At 37.4% G+C, this 27,257-nt stretch overlaps 1 protein-coding gene across 2 annotated transcripts in view; it reads right to left on the bottom strand.

The window, feature by feature from the left end:
* FBXO11 (F-box protein 11) overlaps positions 1-27,257 on the bottom strand; it is a 77,615-nt gene that overhangs the window by 28,533 nt on the left and 21,825 nt on the right. The window contains exons 2-7 of one of the 2 annotated variants that reach the window (XM_069799939.1): positions 10,737-10,864; positions 10,536-10,617; positions 3,704-3,848; positions 2,236-2,365; positions 1,073-1,156; positions 858-990 (exon numbers count right to left, since the gene is read on the bottom strand). In XM_069799939.1, coding sequence (XP_069656040.1) covers positions 858-990; positions 1,073-1,156; positions 2,236-2,365; positions 3,704-3,848; positions 10,536-10,617; positions 10,737-10,864 — 702 coding nt within the window. The remainder of the gene's footprint in view (positions 1-857; positions 991-1,072; positions 1,157-2,235; positions 2,366-3,703; positions 3,849-10,535; positions 10,618-10,736; positions 10,865-27,257) is intronic. The other variant, XM_069799940.1, reaches the window with a different exon arrangement.

Below are 27,257 nucleotides of genomic sequence, written 5' to 3'. Positions count from 1 at the left end.
CCCAAAACAAACACCACTCCCAGAATCCCCCACACATCCCCAAAAGACTACCCCAAAAAAACCAACCAACCAAGAAAAAAACCAACCCAGACAGATGGAATCTCAGAAGAAGCAGGCAATTCACTTCTGGGTCACCACAGGAGCAAGAGGTCCAAGACCTCTTAACCAAGATCTCTACCTGCCATTAAGACAGTCTGAATTCTTACTACGCTATCATGTTGCTGGGGATTAGCATGCTCACAGTAGGGACAGGAAAAGCAAACAGCTCCACAAGCACCACAGTTTGCAGCTAGGTTTATTATATTAACTTCCTAAACCTATCCTATTCTGAAAGTCTTATATCCTTCTCCATAGAAGTTCTCCTTCAGAGGTACAGTTGGGAGACGAACAGAGAAAGAACCTCCAGTCTCAGAATCTTTCTGCTTGAATGCTCTCATTTCCTTCCTTGAGATGGAATTACGATGCTGAAGAAAATGGGACAGATACTAATTTGGGCTTGCTCCCACTGCTGGATTCTACTCTGGAGATAAGTTATATATAAACAAATTTCATAAGAACCACCTGAAAATTTCAACTACAGTAATATAACTGAGTATACTTTCTGAAAAATTCAATTTTTTAATCCTAATGAAATAAAAAGTTATTCCAAGAACTAACAAGCAGACAACGGTACTTTAGTCTGAAGCATCAGCTACTTTTTAGTTAGTGACACTTGTACAGAAAATACTTATTTACTGGGCTGATGAAGAAAGACAGGCATTTATAGTGGATATTTAATACACCAGAATATCTTTGTAATTAAGGTAGTAATTAACACAAGTCATACTTTGAGACAAAGATGCTCTCAGTTTAAATACCTGCACCGATCATGGTGATTGGAGATTCTATATATATCCATTCATCAGTATATATACCAGAGTGAACAAATATAAGTCCATCAAAATGAGCTTCTTGAACTCCACCAAGAGCATCCTCAATGGTATCATAATACTAGAAGAAAAGGGACAAGTTTAGAGAGAAATATCCAGGCAAAGTTATATAAATATTCTTAAAAACTGCTTTAGAAACATACCAACATATTTTCTCTTCCTTTGTATCTTGCAGGATTACTGTAGAAGTGTTCAGCAAAACCCGGCTTTACATGTGCTCCTTTGTACTAAAACAAGGAAAATAGCTTATAATAAGCTTGCAGATAGGTGGATATGAATGCACAGACAAGAGATCTACTAATCCCCTAATTAACAAGCCATTTGCTGATATCAGTTTGTTCTGGGAACTAAGGATCATATTCTGACCTCCCATAACAGGCACCCAGTTTGAAATGGCAACCCCAAAAAAGTCTGACCCTAAGAAAGTGACCAACTAAGCCAAGAAGCTAACCTACTTACACAGCCAAAAGCCTCTAAAGTGACTGAAAAGCTTTGTGTACCTTATCCACTCCACAACAGATGTTCTTATTCCCATCTTTTGATTTTTCTAGCAGCTTGCCACAAAACAAACTGCATTTATATGGTGAGGAAAAAAGAATCCTATACCTTCACTTTTGATTGAGTACTGAACAAAAGAAGCCCAGTGAAGTATTTGTCCTCAACAAGCTTTAGAGTTTCATTAACCAATTACACATAGCATTGTATAATACACTCACCTTGATACTTATTTCCCTTACTTATGTTTTTCAAATATCATGCCCAGCCATTCTTACAATACCTTTGACACTTTGGATTAGAGGTTCAATCACATGGCTTAAAGGTTAACTTGTTTAGCTCCAGTCATGTCAGCTGTAAATCACTATTAAAGCCCAAACGATATTATCAATATACTGTTTGGTTTACTAGAGAAAGATGCATATGAATCTGATAACTAGCATGCACGCTGGTTTAGTATGACAAGAATACACTTGAAGTTTATTGCGAGCCACAGACCATGAGAATCTCTTGCACGGAATTTCAGTGATACAAAACATGAGGAAAACCCAAGATAGAAAAGCTGGATGCTCAAGCGCTCCACTTTATCATGATGTGTCTCCCTAAAGTGTGCCTCAAAAGAGGAAATAACTTCAGATATCCCCCTATTGCATAATGCAATACAAGGATCTCTCCCCACCTGCTCAGTCCCATCATCTCATTTAAAGTTTAAAACCAAAATAATTACTATTGTCAGCCCCATTTCAGAAGTTGAGGTTTTTACTTTTATAAACCATCTTTAAATTGGAATATAAATGAATACTACTGTTACCAGTTGCTGAAAGCTTTCTTTCCAGGGATTTGGATGTTCATATTCTTCTGGATTAATCTGATAAAATTTACCAGGTTCAGGATGCATCATTGGACGAGTGTACTCAAATACTTCCATATACAATCTTTTCCTGAGCAAATTGTCAAGCAGAAAACGAAATTAATGTATTTCTGATTACTCTTCCATTTTAATGTAACACACCAAATGTTAAAACCTGTTTTTCTTCCAACAGCATTTGCCAGTCTGTGACAGTGAATTTGACCAAGATCAGTATCAACTCCTTTAAAAGACTTCCAAAACAATTTTTCTGTTGGACTGACTTCTGTGTTTTTCTAAGAAGAATTTTGACATGCATTTCATGATCCAAGTGAAACAGTTCTCAACATGTAATTTCCATGAAGAAATTTAAGCAGTTAGTTACACTGTTTGTGGAATCAGAGTCTAATTGCATATTAACTACACCATCACTTTAACACTTATGAAAGCTAGTAGCACAAGAATAACAGGAACTTCAGATGAAGTGTGCCACCACCTCTTCCTCACCTTGCCAAAAAAAAAAAAAAGTTGAAAAAAATGCATTCACAGAGAACAAATGATGCACTGTATTTCAAAAAAAGAGTTCATCAGTAGACAGATTACAATGGCTTAAGAAGAAGAAAATCGCACACAACAATTGGATTCTTTTGATTAGTGCCAGAATACAAATAATTGCAGTGTCTGAGCCTGCTGATATTAAGTCCAGACTTACAGGATGACACTGAATCTCAGAAGTTGTAATTCATCTGACAAGACATCCCCAAAACAGTCTTTAGCACAGAAGTGGGGGAGGAAGGGAAGAAGAGCATTTTTGTGATGTTACACTCAAACTTTATTATTTTTCTTTTAGTCTTAAGCTGTTTTTTTTAATGTAAAGATTAAGAAACATATATAATTTTTTTCCTTATAAAACAATTACAAATTTAGATCCCATTTATTCAAGCTCTCAATAACCCAGGGGCAGGGTGGATTCATACAGGGAAAAACAGCCTGAGTATCCAACCACTGAACAAAAATCAAACCAAATGAAATAAAACCAAAAAACCTGGAGTAACACTAGACAAAACTTGCATCTAACATTAAGAAATGTGTTGTTTCTTTTGTGTCAAGTAACACAATCCCCACAGAAGCCTGGAAAAGGTTAAAGAGGGGAAGAAGGAAAGGAGTGGCTACTGAAGGAATACGTCACTGATTTTTTAAAACAGCCATTATTTAACTAGTATCTACACTACTAGCGAATCAAAAGTTCTACTGCTTAACACATATAATCAGATATTCATAAGTAACAAATAATGCTTAAGTAAACCAGACATAATAAAATTCATTTTAATTCAACTAATTGCAACAAACATTTCAATTTTTCTATTGTACTGGCATCTCGTGCAGCACATCTAATATTTCTCAAGATAATGAGGAATAGCTTTTCACTTACCACAAAATTGGATCATTAGCCAGCTCACTGAAGCGTTTACACACACAAGCTGCTCTACAGAGATCCTGCTCCAGCAGGTAGGAGAAGATCTTTAGAACCACTTCATCTGGCAACTTCTCCTGAAGATACTGTTCTGCAGGTGCTGCTATTAAACAGTAATCTATATAAGATTATTGACATATTTAACCAGCCCAAATTCTGACCAAAATAGATCACCAACTTGCCATTTGAAAGATTCCCATTTAAAATGCCAATGATCTCAAAGTAGTTTGGTTTTTTTTTTGGGTTGGGGTTTTAAGTTCATTTCATCTAAATCTAAAGGCAAAAAAAAGAGGTAAATGGTTGACTCTGGAATCAGGTAGAAGTTATAGACTTCAAGACCTCTTTCAAAACTTTTTAGTTCACCTTTTCTATTGGAGGAATCAATCTGCATACAACTGCAGGCATTAAGTAGGCTACTGTGCACGTTCCAGATATACTGGCTCCTCACTGCTATTAGCTTCATTGAGGTTCAATTAACCCACATTATCTATATAATAATAATAATAATCTGGTCCCAAAGTCAAAATCTCTGCAAATGTTTTCAAACACAAAAGAATTTACTCAGAATTAGTCACTGTCTGGAAAAACTACTAGTAAAACTTCCATGTTCTCCCACAACAATCACACTAGGAAAAAGAACGTCTGGGATGCAGGAAACCAGTAGCCACCAATAATTCCAAAGTCTCCTCCCTCCACTTACTCCCATATATGCTCTTTCTTTTAAAATGAAAAATCTAAGCCAGAAGAAGTGTTACCCTTGCCAGATGTTGTATTTCTTCAGAGGTTTGAGAAAGTGGCATTCCTGTATCTCTGTGGAGACGTGAATGCACTTCATTAAAACCCCTGCTCTTGGGCAGGCGTGCACTCCACATACGACAGTTCATGTAGGAAAGCCCCATCTGTAGTTTGCTTTCTCACAAGACCCTTCTGTGGCAGGTATCCTCAGAGCAGGGGGGTTCTGTTTGCACAGGTCACTTGTTCGGTTATTGTCTTTAGGATCCCTTCTCAGGCAGAACCGTACACAGCAGCTTCCAAGAGGATTTGTATGCAAGGCATTAAAAGCTCCTGGTACATTCATAATGCAATTACATCCATGTAATGCCCCTTGCATTATTCATTTTTTTCTAGAGCATCTGAACCTAGGGAGCAATAGGATCGTGATTCTGGCTACTACAGGAAGACCACTACAGTGACCCTCAGAAACAGAACCTACTAATTTGATGGAATAACATTCTGAAAAATGGTTTCCATGTGAAATTACACACACACACACAAAAAAAAAGAAAAAGAAAAGAAAGAAAGAAAGATAAGCCCCAAGACTTCCCTGGGTAAAGCAGCACAAATAATTACATTATTTCCAGCTAGAAGAGAGAGAAGACATGAACTGCAAGGACCAGAACTGTGCCTTTTACAAAAAAGCTAAATTGTGGTCTACAGACCACATCACCAGAACCTGTGTACTATGAGAAAACTGATTAAAGCTGTTTTTCCAGGGTGTCGTGCTTACATCTGTGGTCAGACCAGTTAGTAGAAATTATGAACTATTACTGACTTTGCAGTGACTTTCCCTGAACCTGTTCCTTGTTGCACCATTGTATTAATGTCACCTTGGTGATTCACAAATACCGATTTCCTCTAAGATGCTACGAGGGCACTTATCCAATCAACTGATGGCTGCTCTCAACAGTAACACAGCATACAGTCATCAGCTATAGGTACATGCCACTTTAATCCAACAAAAATCTATGCTGTACAAAAGGGATAAGTCTCACCATTCCACATGCCTATAGCTATTTGCTCCCAAAGTATCCTTTAGGTTGGTACTACTGATCATGGACAGAATAAAACAGAATTTTTTTCCTAATCTTTACCCATCCTCCTCCAAACTAATTTTTTTATGGCTCAGCTCCTTGTTGTAGTTCATTGCAAGCTACAGAAGTGCTACCATGGCCACAAGGAAGGAGACAGGAATGAATGTCCAGAAACTGGCCAAGACGGTTCCCTTCAGCATCAGTATTATTAATGCCAGATTAGAAAGTTCTTTTTATTCAACAAAACAAAACAAAAAAACAACCACAAACAAACAAAAAACCCCAACTTAAGAGCCAGGCTGAAGCCAGTAAGTTAGCAAAACTAATAAAAAGCAGGTAGTCTGGAAAGGACTTATGCTCAAGAGGCACTTGAGGAACCCAAAGTCTGGGGAGCACATACCAGCAGTCCATAAGGTTGGGCACCACCAAAAAATACTACATGCACAATCATTGCTAGTTTTTAAAGAGGTCTTTTTCCACTGGAGATATAAAGGTTCTTTCCTGTGTCAAACAGGCAGCAGCAATTCATTCTACGGTCCTAATTACCCTTGAAATGCATCACAGGACATTGTTTCTGAATTCATCTTTTTCTGGTAGGTTTCCAGTTAGATGTGGAGATAGTCTTCTACTGTCTTACAAGCTGAAATGCAATGTTGTGAATGCAAGGCAGTAAATCCTCACATGCCTTCCACGACCTGTGTTCTCCTTTTAACACACAAATCCCTAAGGCATACAATTTAATCTTCTTCCCAAGACAATCAGTTACTTCCCTAAACAACATGCAGAATTTTTTCTTCCTTTAAGTTTATGTATGTTAGGACCTTGATTAATTCTTTACTGAAAAGGGAAGTTCACTAGTGTAGTGCCCCCCATTGCTCAACAGCTCACACTCCCATTTTCCTCCCTAGGCCTTATCTCAAAATGAAAATTGAAATCCAGATGCATTTCCTTACTGCAAGGGGCAGGGACCAACTTTGAAAGTGTCAAAAAAGCTTCTTGCAATAAAAAAAAAAAATTACAATAAAAAAGTCACAATACCCCCCTCCCCCCCTCATTTTCTCAAGTTTTATTTACTTGGAAACTTAGGCACTGACTGCAAAATGAAGATGATGATTTTACCCACCTTTATCTAAAATCCTGTAAAAGTGAGAGATTTAGTTTAAATTGCCCTTCTGCTCAATTAAGAAGGGGCTGATCTAAGATTTCTTCACTCAAATCACTAATATACTGATTACTAGGTGAAATTCTCCAATATAATTTGAAAAAAGCTAATTTACTTCTTGATGTGAAGACTTAAATATCCTCAGGGTCCAAAAGACAACTCCATGCTTATGTTTTATAAATTCATGCTTCACATTTTGGGGATCTTTTAGTAATCTGTCAAAGCAAGGATGCATTCAACATGTTCTTCCTCCCAGTTTACAAAAATAAGCCAAATACAGTTTAAAAATTTGTCTGGCCACCCAATCAGAAACATTCATGTGCTGCTACTCCTGACAGTTTTATGCCTATTGACAAAGTGAAGGTTAAGTACGAAATGCATACTCTTAAAATAAAAAAATGATAGTTTTCCAAATAAGTGTTAAAAATAGACAAGAAAAATAAAAACAAAGTGCAAGAGGTCATCACCAATCTTCATCTTTGCCCTAACATAAGTTGGCAGTTGAACTATTTACGATTTTAATAAAGTTTTAATAAAGTGATAATACATTAGACAACTGAAAATTAGAAACACAGCTGGTTATGTCATTCTGTTTCCACAGGATATGCATGAAGCTATTTCAGTTTCAGTTCTGATCATTTAGTAGATAGAAACTAGTACAGTAATACCAAGACAAAAGACAGGGAAAGTTGCCTGAAAGTGAATTACCTTCCTTGTACAAAGACAAAGAATGCCATCCCATGAATCCCAAATTGTAAATTGTGTGTCTTGTATGGATACCTTCTTTGTGTGGAGAAGATGGAGACAAATAGCTTTTATTCCAAAATGAGGCATTTAGTAAAAATATTTTCTTGCTAAGTAGAAATATGTCAGAAAACACAGCATGCAGTGTTCTTGGAAAAATTTCTTATAAATAAATAGGAAAAATAAAAAATAAATTTTAAAAGGCAGTAAGTTCTGCAAACTATGAGCTGTACGTGTACCTAATACATGGAACAATCAATGAGTGCTCCAGTAACCCAGAGTCTCAATATCTACTACAACTCTGTAGTTCAGTGAAAAGAAAGAGATTACTAGTCTGTGAACTGAAGTCTTCCAAAGATGGTTAAAAGTCAGCAAGAACTGCCCAGTATAAAATGGATATGCAAATGATCTTAAAGCAAGAGAGGAGAAAACCTATGCAGTAATAAACAGAAAGGAAGAGTATGTCAAATGATTAAAACCCTGGATTTAAATGACACGACAAGACAAGTGATACTGAAGACTGTGAAATATCCCAGTAAGCAGAGGCATACATTTACAGTTGAGGTAACAGAAAGAAACAGTCAGAATACACTGAATTTAAATCCTTCTGTAAATCAAGAAATATTATATTTGCATATGATACAAATATTTGGATCAATGAGATCTAAAAGCTGTAAGTACTTTCTACAGATGTCAAACAAATGCTGAATTTGTAGGTTCACCAGTCATTTGTGATGTAAGAAGCACAGCTCCACCATACCTTTTTCTTATCTAAATTTTTGGTTTCTTCATTTTTTGTATTCTACTTAAAGAGTTTAAGTGAAAAATTATTTACGTATTTTCTATAATGTGTTGCTTTCTTTTCAAGATTCTTGTATATTCATTAATCTTTCTGTCTCAGGATTGAAGAACTCATTGTCCACTGTAGAGACCACTGGAGGACAGGGTTGCAAATAATAAAAAAAACCCATGTCAATATTTCAAAATTCTAATGTGTTCTTCTTGACAGTATCTGAGACTGACTTTTTTTTTTCTCTCCTTACAATTTGAAATAGCAAGTCTCTTTCAGCAGCACTAATTCTGAAATTAGTATTAAAATAAGGAATAGTCTTCTGTTTTTCCAACTGCTGGCTCCACTCCAGTTGGAAGCTCTAATTGACTGGCATTTCTCCTTTCATCTCTGCCAAATTTTCCTCAGCTCAGAGTCCATACAAGAAGGAATGGTTCTCCACCACGACATCTTCCTATATTTCTAGTCCCACGCATTCATCTACAGTTCTAAAATAAACAGCTATATGTTCCAGATGACAATATACAGTCTCCACTGATGGCAATCCAGAAAGTCTCATGCTTACAACTCAGTCACAACAGCTATCATTACCTATGATAACAAAAAAATCGGGTGGGAAGGGGAGCAATTCTCACTGCAATCAATACTTGTACAAATTTAGAGGAATATCTCAAAAACTCAATGGGGAAAATAAAAAAAATAACCACCATCCATACTGGGGAAAGAGATTAATAGAAAACAGGTTGAGAAGGACACTCCCTTGTTAGATTGCAACTGGTCTGAATACAATCTTAAAAGTACAATTATGAAAATCATTGTTTACAATTCTTCTGGTAATTCCATGTTGGAGAAGCCTCCACAACCCTGGTACTTTCCCCACATAAGCTCAAGAATGTTACAAAAGGAACGTGCAGCAAAAGTGTGGAGAATTCCTTTGGAAATTAGTGTCATTCATGCTGTAATTTGTACCACAGGACTCAAAGTTACATACCTTCACTAAAGCAAGAAGATGAGTAAAAGCATAATGAAGAACACATCAGAAGTCAATGAGCTTGAGGAAAAACTAAGAACTGGCAAGAGAAACCAAGTCTATGACAAGATGACTTTGTACAAGGCTTCAGATACCAAATCAGGAAATGAAACTGAAGTAGAATAACACAGGTTGATGTTCAGTTGGTTCTGGCTATTTCAAGGATATAAATCTTGAGGTTAAATGATTCTTAACCAGCTGCTGAAATTAAAAGTTAAGGGGGGGGGGATGGCAGCAATAATACAGAGGCAGAAAGAGATAGAGAAAGATAAAATCTACACTATGGAGAAGGTGAGAAGCCAGAAAGAGCAGACTTCAACAGAAGCAATGAAAATGGACCAAAGCCTTGTGCCAGCTGCTCAGTTTTAATTCACAGTGTTAAGGGAGACATGGACAAAAAAACCAAAACAAACAAACAAAAAAACCCACAAGAAAAGCAACAGAAACCACATCAATGGGAGTTGGCAAGCTCTGATGTTGATTTTCCAGGGAAAAGTGACAGCAGATCTCCTAGAACTAAAGAGTGTGTCAGGAGACAAAAAGGGGTAGAAGGAGAGAGACTGAAAAATGACGTAGAAAAAAGAACAAGTAGGATATATGTGCCTACATATGTGTGTGCAAACAAATAAAAAATACACACACACATACACACACAATATAATTACATTCACATGTATGTGTTTATTATACAATGTACATATATTGTATAAGTACGTGAAATATATGTACATATACTGTACATATATGTATGTACGTATATGTGTATTTTTATTTATAAACACACACCAACTCTCTCCCTCTCTCCACAATGAAGTGCTATAATGACATACCCAAACTACCTTTAAATAATATACTGGAACAATACATCAATATGAGAAATGGTAAATAAACCTAGTCAGAGTGCTGCACCATTGCAGCATTACTGCTTCTAACAGTAGCTTGGATACAGCTACACAGCACTTTGAAGAGAATAAAAACCAAACCAAACCAAACCAAAAAAACCCCAAACCAACATGCCTGCAGTGAAGCAGGCAGACTAAAGGACCAGATTCTGAAAATCAGATTAAAATCATGCTTCCAAATTTGAAGTTCAGAACAAGTTTGTAGCTGTTTTTTCACTGCAGTTTCTCAGCTGGAGAACAGACAGGAAAAGTAACTTTAGAGGTGGTGGTGGTGTGGGTGGGTGTGCGTGTGAAGTCAAAATGTCTCCACCCCTTCTCTCCCACCCCCTTTTTTGTACAAAAAGTTATTACCTGATAAATCCTGGGATTTTCCAGATACTCTAGCACGTTTAGCTCGGTGACCAAAGTTTTCAGTAGCTGAAGTGGAGGCACCCTTTAATGAAATAAATAAGAATTAGTTCAGTCATTAGGTAACTTATGAAAAGTACTAATTAGCTTCCTATTCTTGAAAGAGTAAGATTTACTTTACAATTAAAAACAAACAGAAGTTACCTCCATACTGCTCTTTGTAGGGCAAGCTGTTCTTTTAGGTAGAAGAGTTTTTCTGCGAAGTTGGTATGGACTATTTTGTGCACCAGGACCTGATTCTTCTGCAACCATATCTGCAGGTACATCATCATCTGTCAACAAAAAAAGGAAATTTGCTAATTAGAATTGTAGTTTTGTTTTATACCAGAAAAACACTACAGCAGTTTTCAAATACATCCAGTCAGGAAGGTGGGGAGGAAATGCTAGAGCACACAGAATTTTTAGTGAAAAAATCAGAATATACACAGCATACATAAAATTACATGAGAAAGTACAAAGAATTATGTTCTCCATATGTACACAGCAGCTATACCAAAAGCTGCTTAAAAAAACAAAAACAAAACCCCCCAAAACCCACCAAACAAAAACCAAAAGCCTAGGTTTTTGCTTTCTCTTCAAGCATATAATTCACTGTGCTAATTCCATCACCTCATTACCTCAAATTTTTCACCTAACACTATCAGCATAATGAAGAACATTGGAGCTTCAATTATTAACCAGATGTTATCAAGAAATCCTTTAGTAAACATGGCATTTAGTACAAAACTCAAGGCAGAATTTTCTCCAAATGTTTCAGGAATAGCCCAGGCCGGCATAGAAATCTTTCTATAAAATGGAGGTAGTTTTAAATACATACATTCTGTTTGCCTGAATTATACTTAAAAAAGTGTATATTTCCTCCCTGCCCTTTAAAAAAGAGCACAGAAAGTGCGATGAGTACAATTTTAAAAGTTTTTGATTCATTAGTTTCAATATTCCATGTTCGTATATTTATGGAACATACTCAAAACAAGTAAGGAATAATTACTTATCACTGCATGCCCTACAAGTAGCATCATTTAATAAAGTTACAAGAATTTTAAAAAGGCCAGAACAAAAACTGTCTAGAAAATAAATTAAAGCCCAGCTCCACATAAGTAAAAGGTATACTTTCTGCAGATGCTTAACTGTGAGAAAAGAATTTTGGACTTCCTTTTCATTTTAACTGCTTTTTTGTTTTTAAACTGGGTAAAACATGATGTAAAAGTGATAGCCAGAAAAGCAAGACTGTAGAGTAAGCAGTTTTCCTGAATACGTTAGGGTGAAGGGAGACTGATGTCAACCCCCCCTCCCACCATAAACACCCCTGCCCCCCTCAAATATTAAACCAGTCTGTTTAAAACACAAAGAAAAGCAATTTTAAAAGTTCTAAAAATTGCCTTACATTTCAAGATCTTAATCTCATGATTTTCCTAAGTGTTACTTGTTTTTTTGGGGCAGGGGCTTGACATAAATTACAAAACATTGCATTTATATAGGGTTATGCATGCCACCATAGCCCAAGATGCTACATCAGCGACAGCTAACCAATAAAATTCTGAAGAAAAAGCTATTTCAGTGCCCTCCTGCTCTTCTCTGGTCCTGATTTTTCCTCTACCGTAGCAGATTATTTATAAACTGCAAACCTTGCCACATATCATAAACAGATCACAGCACTGCCAGGACATCTAAATAGAGGACAGAAGCTGGTAAAAAGATGAAGTTAGCTGGTGGTACGTGTGCAACTTCACACAGTCAGCTCAGGGCAGTCTAAGAGAATGTCATCGGCTCATTAACCCACCTGAAGACTAACCCTGCAAGAAGCACCTCCGTGATGAGCCTTAGGCCAGCCCAGAAGCTGCTCCAGCTCAGCACAGCCCCAAAGACGGGACAAGACCACACGACTGGGAAGAACCACCACCCCTTTTGCAGCAACAGCACAGGTTTTTAAGGACAGAAGCGAACTTCTACCAAAACCCCACCACTTTTAAAAACAGGGTAACCTCCATAACTCAGCTAGAAGCTAGCTCACTCTCCCTCTCCCTGTCTACTACTTACATGACACACCTCACTAGCATCTGAGCACTTCTCTACCTGCAAAGGCTAAGTATTTATGCATTATGCAAAAAACTTAAGGACGTTGAGAGATGAACTGCAGTGCATTTTCCTGGGAAGGAGTGTCTGGCCCAGTGTTAGCATCGCGCACCTGCGGGAGGTTACAGACCCCAGAGCGGACCCATTGCATACTCACAACTCAGTCACCCGATTTTACCTGTTTCTTTTCCTCTCTGATCAAAAATACCCTACCAATTTAACAAGATATCAGCAGGTGGAAGAGAGAAGCTGCTACAGGAGAGTTCCCAGCCTTCCCTCGCACCCCAGAGCAGAAGAGGAGCTGTGGGTCTGAAGCGGGCCCTGCCAGGAGGAATCTGGGCAGCCACCACCAGCGGCCGGGCTCTCTCATAGCAAAGACACCCAAACGTGCTCAAACACTGCAGCACCCATCTACTTTGCACCCCTTGTTTCTATTTAAGATCTGATACAGTAATCATAATGTCTGTTGCTAATATCCCCCAGAAGCATGCTACTCGGGGATTTTGAGTGTCTTGTCTTAAGCCCGTTCTCCTGTTTTGCACTGAAGACACCAAGTGACTGTCAGAACGGCTCAATTTCCCCCCCCTGTTCTGGATGGTCAGTACAATAGCACAAAATTGCCATATGAAACACAGCAAAAGCATAATAAGCAAAGAAAACGGGGAAAAAATAAAAATAAAAATCAAAGCACAGAATTTTGATCTCTCTGTAGGCAACGAAAAAGGCAGAGACAAACCCCAATCAGGTCCTTAGAAGTAAACCCGTGGAGGCCACTAAGGACAAAACATATTACTGCTGGAAAGGGAAGGCAGAAGCCTGTGGGGAAAAATGGAAGTAAAGGTCAGTTTGGCTGAAACACTGAAGGACTGGCTAAGCAGAAAAGAAATGTATTCATTTTCTTGCAGTGGATTTAGGAGGATGGCAGGAGTCCTGCTCAAAGATCGCTTTCCTAGCACAGATGACATTAAGGGATATGCACACATTCACTCGGATTCACAGCAGGTTATCAGAGGAATTAAAATCTTCCTTTTTTCCATCCAAGCGGCAAGGAAGATGAGAGAAGGGCACCAGGGGAAAGCACGAACCCGTGCGAAGCAGAGGGGTGCCCAGGGCACACGCAGGCCAAGGTGCCCGTCACTGCTGAGCAACGCCGGCCTGGAGGCACCAGTCCACCCGGCAGCACGCATGGAACCTATCGTGACAGCGACAGCGACGGACGTGTTGTGAGAGCTGCTCATGGGGAGGAACGCTTCAGGGACCAAGAGCCTCCGGCCTGGCCCCACAATGAACCTGCTAATTGCACACAGGTAATTTGCTGGCTATAGAAGGATAACGAGAGTCAGGTGAGCTAGATGACTTCCTTCTCACCAGCAGTTTTTGTCACACTTCTGAGGGGCTGACCAGCTTCTACATAGATTTCTAACATTTCAGGAACAATAATAACTGATAATACTTCTCAAAATGCAGCCTGTGTAGCTACCGTCAAGTGAAACGCTATCAGGAAACTTGAAAGTCTTAAGTGATCTGTTACAGAAGTAGCCTCGGTGGTTGTTTTTAGCCTTCCAAATGCTCCACCGTAAGCTCTGAACAGACTAAACCAGCTACAGTGCTAGCTTTCAGATGAATTCTTCTCAGAAAGTAGTATTTCCTGAAGACTGCACATTACCCTTCCCTGAGCAAGCAACATGACAATGCTCATAATGCAGACTAGAGAACTCAAAGAGCTGTATTTTGAAAGTCCTTCTCTAAGAAACACACTCACATAACAGACATATGCCTGCTTTAAAGCAGAAAAATCAATTTTAAAATACAGAACCTCAGTGCCTCCAAAATATTTTGAAAAACCCTATTTTAAAGTGTAGCAGTATTAGCTACTGCATCTAATAATGTAAATAAAAGGCACTATAATCACCTTTGTTGATGGCTGAAGTATAAAAGTCAATAAACAAATTTGGGGGAGTGTGTAATATTAATACCCTCAATAAAAACACCTGCTGAAATGACTGCCAGATGCTGTCACAGTTTTAAGCAAGTCAATACATTTGCAGTTTTTATGAGGTTAAATTAAGCTGAGTCTGCTCTCAAATAAACATTTACCTGAATATTTTGCACCAATTATATTGTATATAAAAGAAAATAATTTCAAACAAAATAATGTTTATTGAAAATTAAAAATTTAGTGACACTGACAAGTCAAAACCTGAATTTAAATTAAGAAGTATCTTATCTGATAGTTCAAAAGAGCTCATGAAACCTGAACCATAACACTACAAGCTTTAACACCCACAAAAGACCAGTGCAAGCACAAATACTTTCCAGTGGGAAAGAAAAATAAAATTAATCTGCCACTCTGTCAACTGCTATAATCAGTCAAGACTGTCCTGCATTTCCACAAATGCTATGGAGGTGTGTACTTTTAAGTGCGTATGTTAAAGAGTATACAATTAACTTTTGTTTCATTAGGACATTGTAAAAAAACATTTTAAAAAACATTGTCAAAACAATTTTAAAAAAAATAAAAATATACAGATCACTTATTGAGGAAGTTCATCATATCCACGCCATCTTCTTTACAAAAAGATGTGCATGTGGTTTTACTTCTACCTTACACGTGGTCAGATAATATTTCCAAGAGTCATCTTAAATATAACAACAAGTGTCATGAAGACAGTAAGGCTGATAAAAGCTTTAAAAAAAAAATTATTTACCCCCCCCCCCAAATACACTCTTATCAGAAAAAAAGAAAAAAGAGGGGGGTTCAAGGGAGAAAGCTCAGGCACCAATCTGTAGGGTTTAATCATTTAGTTTTAGCACTGCAATTTCACTTCTTTGTGCTGTTTTTCCGTATCTTCCCAAAACAGGGCGAGGGGGAACAGAACAAAACAGATTTGTAGTCAAGAGGGGCAAAATGCTGGGGGTGGCAGGTATTCCCCAACAGACACAGCATTTAAATTGTTCCTGCAGACTGGGGGAAGAAAATGGTGAGAAAAATGTAACCAACTAGTTTTAAACAGAAATCCATATCAAATTGGGAGTAGGTCCTAGAAGAACACCTCTGAAAAATAAAGTTAACCCATATTGAACCTATTTGAATGAAGTGATAATTCAATCTTGCCTATCAAGCAAATTTTAACAGTAACAAGAATTTGTCGTACAGTGTCTTATGCAAAACTGGTGCAATTTTGGAATGAAATAATGAACTATTAAGACAAAAAATCCCAACGCTGTCCATCTTCATAATTAGAAAAAAAATCTGAGAAAGGCAACTAAAATGTGAACTGATACAGCTCAGTTGCTTTGGGCAGAGCGAATCTTGCCATATATTTAGCAAAATGTGGGTAAGGCGTACTACCAACCTGTGAGATGACAGCTCCAACTACCTCACTGCTGGATTAGGCTAAAATTGCAACAGAGAAGAAAAGACAACACAAATTCAAGGGAGTAGAAAAGTACACGCAAAAGAGATAGCAACAAAGGCAAAATAACTTACAGAACAGAAATACAAGACAGGAGTTCTGTATTCGCACATACAATACTTGCAAAAACATGAACATCTCCGTAACAAATTGTCAACCCAAAAACCAAGGAGAACACACCCATCCACCATTCTTCTTTAAGCAGCAAAATCTCTGGGAATTAGCTGTTAAATAAACGTATGTATCAACAGTGTGACTGACACTCATCCTATGTCCTTGCAAACATTCCTAACAAGTGGCTGACGCTTAAAAGCAGATACAGTACTAAAACCTGAAAGATACCGAGTACAGAAATGGTACATTCTACTCTCTCAGAGCAAAATTTTCTCACACCAGTAGAAGCTTTTCCATTGATTCAAGGCAGCATTTAAGGATTAGTTTAAATTATGGCTGGTCAGTTGCTTTTGAAATGGAGACCATCTTCTTTTGAGAGCTATCTGAATATCTCTCTGAAGAAAAAGCCACTAGCTAGGAATACCACCACAAAAAAACAAAACCAAAACAAAACAAAAAACAAAACACCCCCCCACCCCAAAACCAAACAAAAAAGAACACCCATAAAGAAAAAAACAACTCAAAAACTAAGATGAACTGCAAAGTACACTGAGCCCAGATCCAACATGTCCTAAAGGCAAGAGCATTGTGGTGGTCTTTCACTGTCAAGTTCCACTTCTCCAAAGTGGACTTCAAAAAAACAAAGAACAACCCCCAAAAGAAACAGGAGGATGTATACAGCAACTCCCTTCATTTTATGTTTAATGTTAAAAAAACATTGATACTAAAGTAGGAATTAGCTGCAAATTCATCCACTAACGCAAAAGAGACTTTAATAAATACTGTAATATATTTTAATTATCATTATGGAAAGAAACCCTGCAGTATTTTCCAAACAATATCCAAAGCAGCTTGACTCACATAAAGATAAAATCTAAAAGGTGGTATTTTTGTAAGGTTCCGATGGCACAGGTCAACAAGAAGGATTAATCTCTGACAGGAGTCAAGGCTGTTTGGAACTGGAAGAGACCCAGCACAAAAAAAGATTCAGAGACAGATCTCCACTCAGAGTAGCAGGCTTTCAGTTTGGAAAAGGAACAGACCTAACATTAAAAATGTATGCTTTCTTAAAGGCCACAGAAAGATCAGACTTACTGAACACCATGCGGAATAAAGAGATTCTGCCTTCTGGGAACCAACAACTAGACATAATAACCATTACTGACTACTGGAATATTTTAAATATACATACAATTTCTTACTGATACTAAACAAAAGACACATTATGTAACAATACACAAGCTTATTGTAAATTGTAACAGTTTATTTGATAAACAAAAAGTATGTGCAATACCTAGAATTTTTCCTGTATAGAAATTATTTCTTAAACAGAGAGGGGAGGGGAAAAAAAAAAATTACGCTTTAAGCTATAAGTCTTGGTACTTGTATAGAGCAAAATAAAAACATGCATCACACCACCCCCAACCCCAGGAATCAAACCGCACCTTTTTGGACTTTACATTTTAAGCTTTTAAACATCAATACTCAAATGAGACAGCTTATTACTCTTTGGAAATAGGTCGTGCAGTCATGATGGCCTAAAAAGAGTAAGAATAGATCAGACTCAACTCTACCCGTATTTGCTCAAAAGCTCACATGAGTTTTACAACACATTTAAATGTATCTTCTACAAGGAAAAAAGTAACTACCTACTTCTATCTACATAGAGAGTTTCTTAACACTCACATTATTTTTTGTGTTATTCTTAAAATCTAATGGAAATTAACTTTTATCTAAGAATCTGATTTTTCTCCTCAATGCATTGTGCAGCCCAATACAGCAGTCCTGACATAGGTCACTCAAATCAGACAGGAGAGAAAACACTCCCTCAGAGGTCTGTTAGGTAACTAGCACCCTCAAAATGCTGCATATTAAAATACAGCTTATATACACAAGGCAAAAACATAAGTTCTTCGAGCTCACACAAAGCAGACAAAGTGAAAGGAGACAACTGGGAAAGATAAACTGGCTGCAAGCCCAAAACTTGTCCCCAACTACATTTTGTTAAAAATTATCAACCATCATAAACAGTTACTCACATCTCTGAACCTCATTCACCAGGGAGTTTGTAGTCTAAAACCATCTAGCATAAAACCCATGTGTGAACACTAGTTTAAAAACCCCTCCAGGTGCTATGAAGAATATTTTCCTTTCAAAAAGCCAGGAGCAGAATGTGCTAACTAGGATTTGATGAAAAATTCTAGTTTCTTTCCACAAGCACCACACCCCCAAAAGAGGTATTTAACACCAGGTTAAAGACTGAATTTCTTTAATAAATAAATAAATAAATAAAATTTTACATTAACATGCACATTTTCATTAGACATACAGAATAATTGTGCAAGTACCTGCATTCTTGAGCTACTTGTTAGATAACTCATTTTAGAGAGGGAAGGAAAAAAAAAAATCTTTTTCTTAGAATAAGCAGCTCTAATAATCAGCACTAGCATGTTTCAAACAATAGTACCAACAAACCAGAATAAAGAGATAAGATTTTTCCTTTGGTATTTTTCTTTAAATTATCCTGTTTTCCCAAACTGATAACTGTATTACAGCATCGTCTATAACATTTAGCAAACTAATAAACAAATCTCCAGGTGGCTGCTTTGCAAGTATTTTATTAAGACAACTTCCCTTCCTGCTTAATAGGCAGCTTGACTCCTGCTCTGACAAGCTTTCATTGAGAAGGGACAAGGATCCCTTTTTGGGTGCATTCCTCATTAATAAAGCAATACTTTCAATGCTGTAGCCTTGCTGCATGGTTCCTTGATGCTACAGTGAAAACGCTGACCAAGTAGATTTTAAAGCTTCAGGAATATACAGTGTTTAAGAGCCTTTCTTATGTAGTCCTTAAGAGCCTTTCCTCACTACATTTCTGAGTGATACTAAGGAAAATAGACTTTATTACTACAAGCTTATTTTTTCCTTCTGTCTATTCCGACTACTGACTCAAGTTTCCAACTAGGACCAATTTAATTAAAATTTCTACGTGGTCATACCACTTCATTTGTTAGAGCAGTCAAGTTACCAGTCTCGAAGGTCATCCCCCTCTTTGGCTGAAATACAGCCACTTTCATCTCATTAGAAAAGTATAGCCAGTGACAACAATAAAAACACACTGAAAGACATTCAAGTATTTCCATTTTATTCTGCATCACAATTGACCAGAAAGATATTTCTGATCAACCACCATACTTCCAACATCAGGCAGTACTTCAAGGTGCCTGAACAGAGGCAAGAATGCAACTTTGTGACCACACCCTTGGAGCTACTGTGATGGGAAATATCACCAAACAAAAAAAACCTAAACACACACAAACCCCTTCTTCCTCTTCCTCCCTACAAAAATCCCACCTTACCAGGAGACGGTATCTCAGACAGGAAGAAATGAACATTCTCCAATAGCAACACCAAAGTGACCAGAACATGTGTACTTTGGTGGCACAGAGGAATAGTTGAACTAAGTAGTCACTGGCACTTCAAAAAAAAATAAACAACAAAAACCAACAAACAACACACACAGAGAACTCGCTTCCCTGAACTTTGCTGTTAGTAAAATGGCTGGACATTGATAGGATGAAAACCAGCCTCCAAAATTTATGTATTGGGAAGAGGGCAGACGCTGGCTGGGGTCAGCTGGGACAATTAAGTAAATTAGTTTTATGGAACGGCCATTAAGGCAAACTAGTATTTACATCTTGTCTGACAGCCTGGCTCAGGCTAGATAACTATTTTTTTGAGAAACATGTCATAGCTAGCATATGTAAAATAAATACGATATATTTGTGAGGATAGATTATTTCTAATAAGCACAGAGCAGCTGAGCTATGAAGCAGCAACCTTACGTTCTTTAACTGGAGTAAGTCAGGATATTCTTGATACCCATAAACTCCAAAAAGAATGAATCAGAAGTTTGTAAATTCCTGGTTTTAACAACTTCCAGTGGCAATTATTTCCAGCCTAATCTCATCCTGCATGAGTAACTGCCTTTAGCAGTGCTGGAACTAAAGAACGAGCATGACACTATTAATTTTTTCTCCCTTTGAGTTTCAGGTATCTTTGAAAAAAAAGTGGGGGGAAACCCACAGTATAGGAATGAGTAAACTCAGTGAGAATGCAGAGGTTTCACTAAATGCATCTACAGTTTACACTTCGTATTTTCTATGGCCCATAACTGATCCATGTGCAGAGATTTTCTGTGATGCGTAGGAAGCTAAGAAAAGCCTTGCACAGAGAAACATGGCTCCCCTTGAAAGGACAGGAAAGTTTACGTGTAATAAAACAATCCACATAGCTACAAGTCTCATTATGACTAAACACTACTGCAACTATTCAAGCATAACTCCCATAAAACAATCTCAGGGCACAATCACTTCACCAAATTTTCAGGAAATGAAAGCCTCCCACAGATTTCTCTGCCATAACAACAGTGCTCTGCAGATGTGCCTAACACAGGCAAAAAAAAAAAAAAAAAAAAAAAAAGGTATCTCCTGCTAGTAGTAAGAGTAGTAGCAGATTTGGAGATACTTGCCATGCAAAGCCATCTGCCTTACATGGACTCTACATCAGAAGTGACTGACATCTATCAATACATTGGCCCAGCTGGAACCTAGTTATGTCAGGAAGCAGTTTTGATATACTAAACTAGGATTTCCTAAGGTTCTTCAGAATCAAAAAGAGTTTCTGAAATGCCTATCACAACAAGGAAAGGCAGTCATGGATCTGTCTTGCAGTGGCAAAAAACCTAAGGAAAAAAAGGCAACCAAGATGAAAGGCCAGACAGTCCTTTCCCTGTGCTGGGTGGTGAGGGGGGTACAGCGAGTATTATTTCCTCCAAGAAAGAAGCAAGAGGAGGAAGTAGTACATTAATAGTACTTTAAAGCTTACTGTGCTTGGCTGTCATTCTTCTCTTTCTGTATCTTACTATTATGTTACATCAGAGGAAGAAAAAAAATAATAATCAAGAACCAGGAACCATCAACTTAAGCACTTTATGATTTAATGTAACTAGGAAAACAGAGGGTCACCGAGAAAATCCTAGTTTGATTCTTGAGTTTTTATAGATCCCAGATAACACTTCGACACAGCCTTCAGAAACAATACAAGCCAACAGATTACGAAGCTTAGTTTTCTGCAAAAATTCTTACGATATCTGATATAGATGCGCAAACACAATACCAAGCAAAGTTTCCAAGCCATGTTCAGCTGCGGTGGCAATTTACACCAGCCATCAGTCTAGAAAGAAGCAGAGGAACACCAAACGGTCCAGAGGCAAAAACCTGGACCTCGTAACTTTTAACAAGCAGCTGGGAGGAAAAAAACACCTCGAGCTAATAATACTCACAATTTTGGATATCCTTGCATGTCACTAGAAAAAGATAACTGTGTGAACTGCAAAAGGCAAAATATTAATTCAACTACCCATTTTGGCTCTTTCCCCTAACTTACTATTACAATGATATTAAACATACATGCTACTTTCTCCTCCTGCCCAAGTATTAGAACCAACACTTACACAAGTATTTCAAATGTTACAGACGAAATGTAAACAAACAAAACAAAACCCCAAACCCAAAAAACCTCATGAAATGCCACCATATGAACAATATGACTAGCAACAGTATACTGAAAACTTAAATGCACTACAGACTGGGGAGGAAAAAAAAAAAAAAGAAAGAACATTACATCCCTCCAAATCATCGTTGTTTTATTCACCAAAAAGACAGACCCCCTATTACAGTAGATAGTTGTTTTTAACCTCTCAGCAAGGCTATTCAATGATAATTATGCCAGAAACACGCACATACAAAAAAGAGCAAGCATTTATTATCCTTGGATGAGCCAAAAGTATGTTGTATCTAATGCACTTTGTAATAAGGCTGAATTTTACAAGACTAACTGTGGCAAGGTTTGCATGCACCAAGTCAGACTTACCTGATCATTACTTACTCTGAAAACTTTTCTAAATGACTGTTCCTATTATTCTATTACTGGAATTACAAACTCAAAAGTGCCTGACAAGAGCAGGAAAGCACAGCTCAGTTTAGCTTCAGGGAAATGACTGTGAGAAAACCGAGTATGGAACTATAGTAAAACCAAGCACCATCAGGGCGCAGGAAGAAAATGCTTTGTTACTCATTAGTTATTTGCCAGCATATATGTTATTAAGATGGGTTAAGAAAACTTCATCAAACTATAAAACACCAGTGCAGTAGGCAACTTCTGATTCAAATCTAAAATTTGTTAAGAGCTACAGTAAAAATAAAAACCTGCTATCGACCCCATATACCATAGTACTAAGGGCCAACAGCCTACCTAAACCCAAGCTGCCCTGAGAAAGAAAGGAAAGTAAACCCTATACAAAGAACAACTATCCACATTCAAACCTTCTGCTCTGGGAAATAAGACTGAATAGGTTTTCTACAAAGTTTTACAATATTAATACATTATATAAATACAAATTGGAAGAACATGACTGACTGTTTTCCATTGCCAAAATGTGTTGCAAAACAAACATCAGGAAAGCTGGAAACACTGTTTTGTATTATATGTTCAAGGAAATTGCAGCACAAGGAGGACACTCTGTTCTTCCTTGCCCTGTAGAGTAAGGATCTCCTAAGCACCCCAATCCAGCAGTTACTGCTCTTGGACATCTGGAGGGGGGAAAAAAAAAAAAAAAATTACATCCTGATTTTTTATTAGAAAACCAAATGGCATAGTTTTGATACATTGATTCAAGTTTCTACCTTTGTTGTTTGTTTTCTCTCCTGAACAGAACTTTTTTAAAACCATGTTTATTTTTAAAGACACGTACTTCTTTTTTTAAACCTAAACACTGTGTAAATTCTATCTATACACATTAGTTTACCCAACACATTCCACAGCACTTCATAACCAACCAGTCTACAACGCTCACCTAGTTTTAACTTTCCCCCATTTTCAACTGCAATGGAAACATCCTGTCAGATGCAGACTGATCATGTATTTTTACCATGAAAAGCAGTATCATGCATGAAATGCTGCATCAATGAACTTCTAAAAGCTTTTTCTAAGTAGCTATTAAATTTCCATTAGTATTTTCTATTAACACCGTCATCTCACATCATGAGTAGGTCTTTACACATGGGTTATGTATATATTTAAGTGTATTTGAATATCAGAAAAAAATACATTTTTTTATACATAATACAACTAATTTTGATACAGGAACTCAGTTTTCAGTAAAACTTGAGAGACTAAAACACCAGCAGCTGCAACGGCTAAGGTGTGTGGGGGGGTGGTGGTGGAGAGGGTAGAGGGCAAAAATCAGTGTATTTGGCTGTTAATTATGTCTTTTGGCAACTAATTACACTAATTGCAGATACTTTTTTTTTTCCTGAGAAATTGTGAAGTAAAATGTAATGACAGCTTAATTTAAGAGTTTCCAAATTGAGATGTGTTTGCAGTGAATGCTCTCAAGTTTAAAACTCTGCAGATGATGCCCTGTATCTTGATGAACTATTTTCAACTACTGACAATTTCACAAAAAAACAAAAAAAACAAAAAAAAAACCCAAAAAAAACCCAAACACACCCAACTAGCTTCTTTTCTCAGCATCTCTCAACAGTTTTTCTCATGGTCCCAATTTGGCTAAAGCTCTGTTACACTAAATACAGAAACACTATCTAAAAAAAAAAAAGTCTTAGGTTTTTTTTTCCAAATAAAGATGCTTCCTATTTGCATTTCAAGTTTACTCTTAACAACATTAAGAGACAATAAAGTTCAAGCAGGCAGTGTAAGCTTGGTTACCTGAGAACAAGCATAAGGCACAAAACAGAGATGAACTACTATTTTTTCATATTGTTTAAAATATCCAGAAGTGCTGAAAGTTTTCAGCAGGGTTGTTTTTCTTCCCTCCACTGCCTTTTATGTCCAGTCTTTCTGTACACCTACAGCAGGAATCTGGAACTTCTCCTTTTCTTAAACAGGTCCTCCTTCTCACGCACCTAAACTCCCATTTTGTTTAGTTTCCGTAGTTCTGGATACTTACTCATTTTAAGACCAGAGAGAATGGCTCTTTGTCGTTTATTCCATAACCATTTTGAAGTCCTGACCCACCACACTTCCTACAAGATTTCCCATGGCAGCTGCCCCATGGGGAGGTTCCCCTCCATCCCATGACTAGTGCTGACTCCCCCTCTATCCCCATACTCTCAACAAGCCTATGCAGTTTGATCCTGTCCCTTTTAGTACTTCTTAGAGTTGATGAAAAGTAAAACAAATACATACAGAATAGAAATGCAGCTGTTTGCATATGAATAGCTGTCGAGGCATTCTTCTGCAGACAATTTTGATATATATACAAAAATAGGTAGTAAGAGAAGAGTCACAGGTGTGCAGCCCTGGAACAGTTCCAAACACACTGATCCACCAGAAAAGATAAACACCTCTCATCCAGCCAAACTAATTTTACTTAGTACATCAACAGACTAGGTCAGTTGCAATACCTCAGTTGAGGAGGTCTGCCACTTCATAGTATTAATTTATTGTGGTTTTTAGGTCATCTGACTATATCCTTAAAAGGCTGCAGGAATAAAGAGTATTAACATTAAGAAGGAACATCATATTACAAACAAGACAGATGGTAACAAACCTTCAGATAAGTTCTGTATGACAGAATAATCTCATAGATAATTATCTCTTCTGGAGGACAAACTGCTCAAATATTACTTAAAATAAAAACAAACACTTCTCTGGCCCAAAGAACTGTGAAAGTTCACTTAGCTTACAGCTCTACACAAATAAGGTGAGAAAGCATTTAAGCACTGGAGGGACATTATATTAAAAAAAATCCATCTGAACATAAGGAGACTTTTTTTTTTTTTTTTTTTTTTTACTGTGGGGGTGACTGAGCACTGGCACAGGTTGCCTGGAGAGTTTGCGGAGTCCCCAAACTCTGTGAGCCTTTTCCAAGGCAGCCATGGCTTTGCTAATATGGTTTATTTGAGCTAAAACAACATAATAAGCAAAAGATCAGCTCAAAAGGCTGTTCCATCCATTTTTGAAGGATGACCTAAGTTAGGAGCCCAGACTCCTCACATAGTCAGTAAAGGCAGAAGGTGCCAACAGAGAACAATTCATTTATTGCTTGACTCCAGCATTCTCATCAGGCAGGTAACAGCTCTCCCACTCCTGCTGAACATGTCGAGACTTTAAGTATTTACCCTCTAGATTTCCTATTACATGGCCTCACTACTACACCAAAGCTCCAATCCAACTGCTTTTACCCAAGGAATGCTTTGTTATAAAACATAAATTTGTAATACGTTAGCATCTCAAAAACCTGAGCTTATTTTCACTCTTCTGAGTACTCCACACATCCAAAAATCCCAGACATCATGACGTTAGAATAGGAAGACAGACCACAGTATTTTCAACCCCACACATGTAAAACTACACAGCTTTACATAGCTTACACTGCTACGTAAACATGGATATTTTCTACACTGGCAAGTGTTAACACTTATGTTAACATTATGTTAAGCAATTGAAGAATCTGTATCAAAATACATTTTGTCAGCAAGAAACCTATTATGAAGGCATAAAAAGAATATTTTAGGTTAAATCAAAACATCTCAGCACAGTCATTTAAAGATCTGATTAAAAGTACTAAAATGTAAGTTGTTAAAGCATTCTGCAGTTAGAGAAACTCCCTTCTCTTAGATTTCCATAACACATACATTACCTCATTCCTTCCCAACTGTGAGACTCTGTTTCATTTCATCATCTTCCTGGTCCAGAGGTTTGAGGGGAAAAAACAGCATTACCAAGCATTTTGACCAGGAGTTACATTGTAAAACATCGTAGGGTACTTCTACGCACTTGACCAGGCAAGTGAACCATCACCAAGCCTTTCCAAACACACCACCTTTATAAGGAACAGCTAAAGGGCTAGCAACTGATTAGGTATTTGTAACAAATAGCTATTTTAGAGTAATAGCAACCTTTGTACAAAACTGAATGCTGACAAGTAACTGATCAAAACATCACTTTCAATTTCTTTAATTGTATCTACACAAAAAAAATTAATAGAAGAGGTCAATCACAAAGGTGATCTGCAGAAGTTTTAAACAGGAAGCCTCAAGCTGCTTCCCTCATCTTTCCACATTAAAGACTTTCCAAAAGGTAAGGAGATATTTGTGTTTACCCTGGAAGGTGAGCATGAAGACTGCCATGCAGAAATAAACTGCTGCCTGACCATGTGATCTCATTTACACTGCTCAAGCTTGATTATAATAAAAATAAAAGCTTTGATTACAGAGGTATAGGAAAAGATGTATCCCACACCGCTAGAGTTGAGAAAGAAAGTGAGACAAAGTCCAAGACATCCAACAGATCCTCCTTAAGAGAATTAAGTTTTCAAAATTAAGCACTGAGGTGGTAAACTTGTGCCAGGATGGATGACATACTTGACTTACGAGTACCACCTACTTAAGGGTGATCTTCAAAATAGTGTCTTTTTCTCCCCCTTGTATCCTTCATCTAGAATGAAATACTTAACACCACTAGTGTACACCATCTTTGTACAAATCTGTAAATATCCTCCTGGTACAAAAAGAGGCGATTCATTCTTTTTCCATATTATTGTTTTAGGCTCTCAGTGTTAAAAAAAAAAAATAAATTCAAGAAGTGCTGCTGTGCCAATTCATGGTTTCAAGGATCTTCACAACTGTAAATTGAAGTATGCTAGAACACATTGGCTGAACACACTGAAAAACTCACCTGCTAGACAAGATCACACCAGCTAGAAAACCAAAGTAATAATATATTCAACCTCCCACACCTTCACTCTAAATTACAGTCAATTTGCTAAATGTGAAGCCATACGCAATCACTCTCCCTTACAAAGTATGTTCTCAAACTAATGAATCTACAGGCTGCACTAAGATGGTTATATAACATCAGCAAATTGAATTTATTTTCCTGGCCCTATTTTCTGTCAGTCTTTGTAATCATCGTCTTAGTTTCAGTTTCCTTCATCAAGTCATCCTGTCACAGTTTCACCTGTTCTGAACTCACCAAT

This window comes from Haliaeetus albicilla, chromosome 13 (assembly GCF_947461875.1).
Source record: "Haliaeetus albicilla chromosome 13, bHalAlb1.1, whole genome shotgun sequence".
Classification (NCBI taxonomy): Eukaryota; Metazoa; Chordata; class Aves; order Accipitriformes; family Accipitridae; genus Haliaeetus; species Haliaeetus albicilla.
Note: the sequence above shows the minus strand (reverse complement) of the source record. Positions and strands in the feature narration are given on the sequence as shown.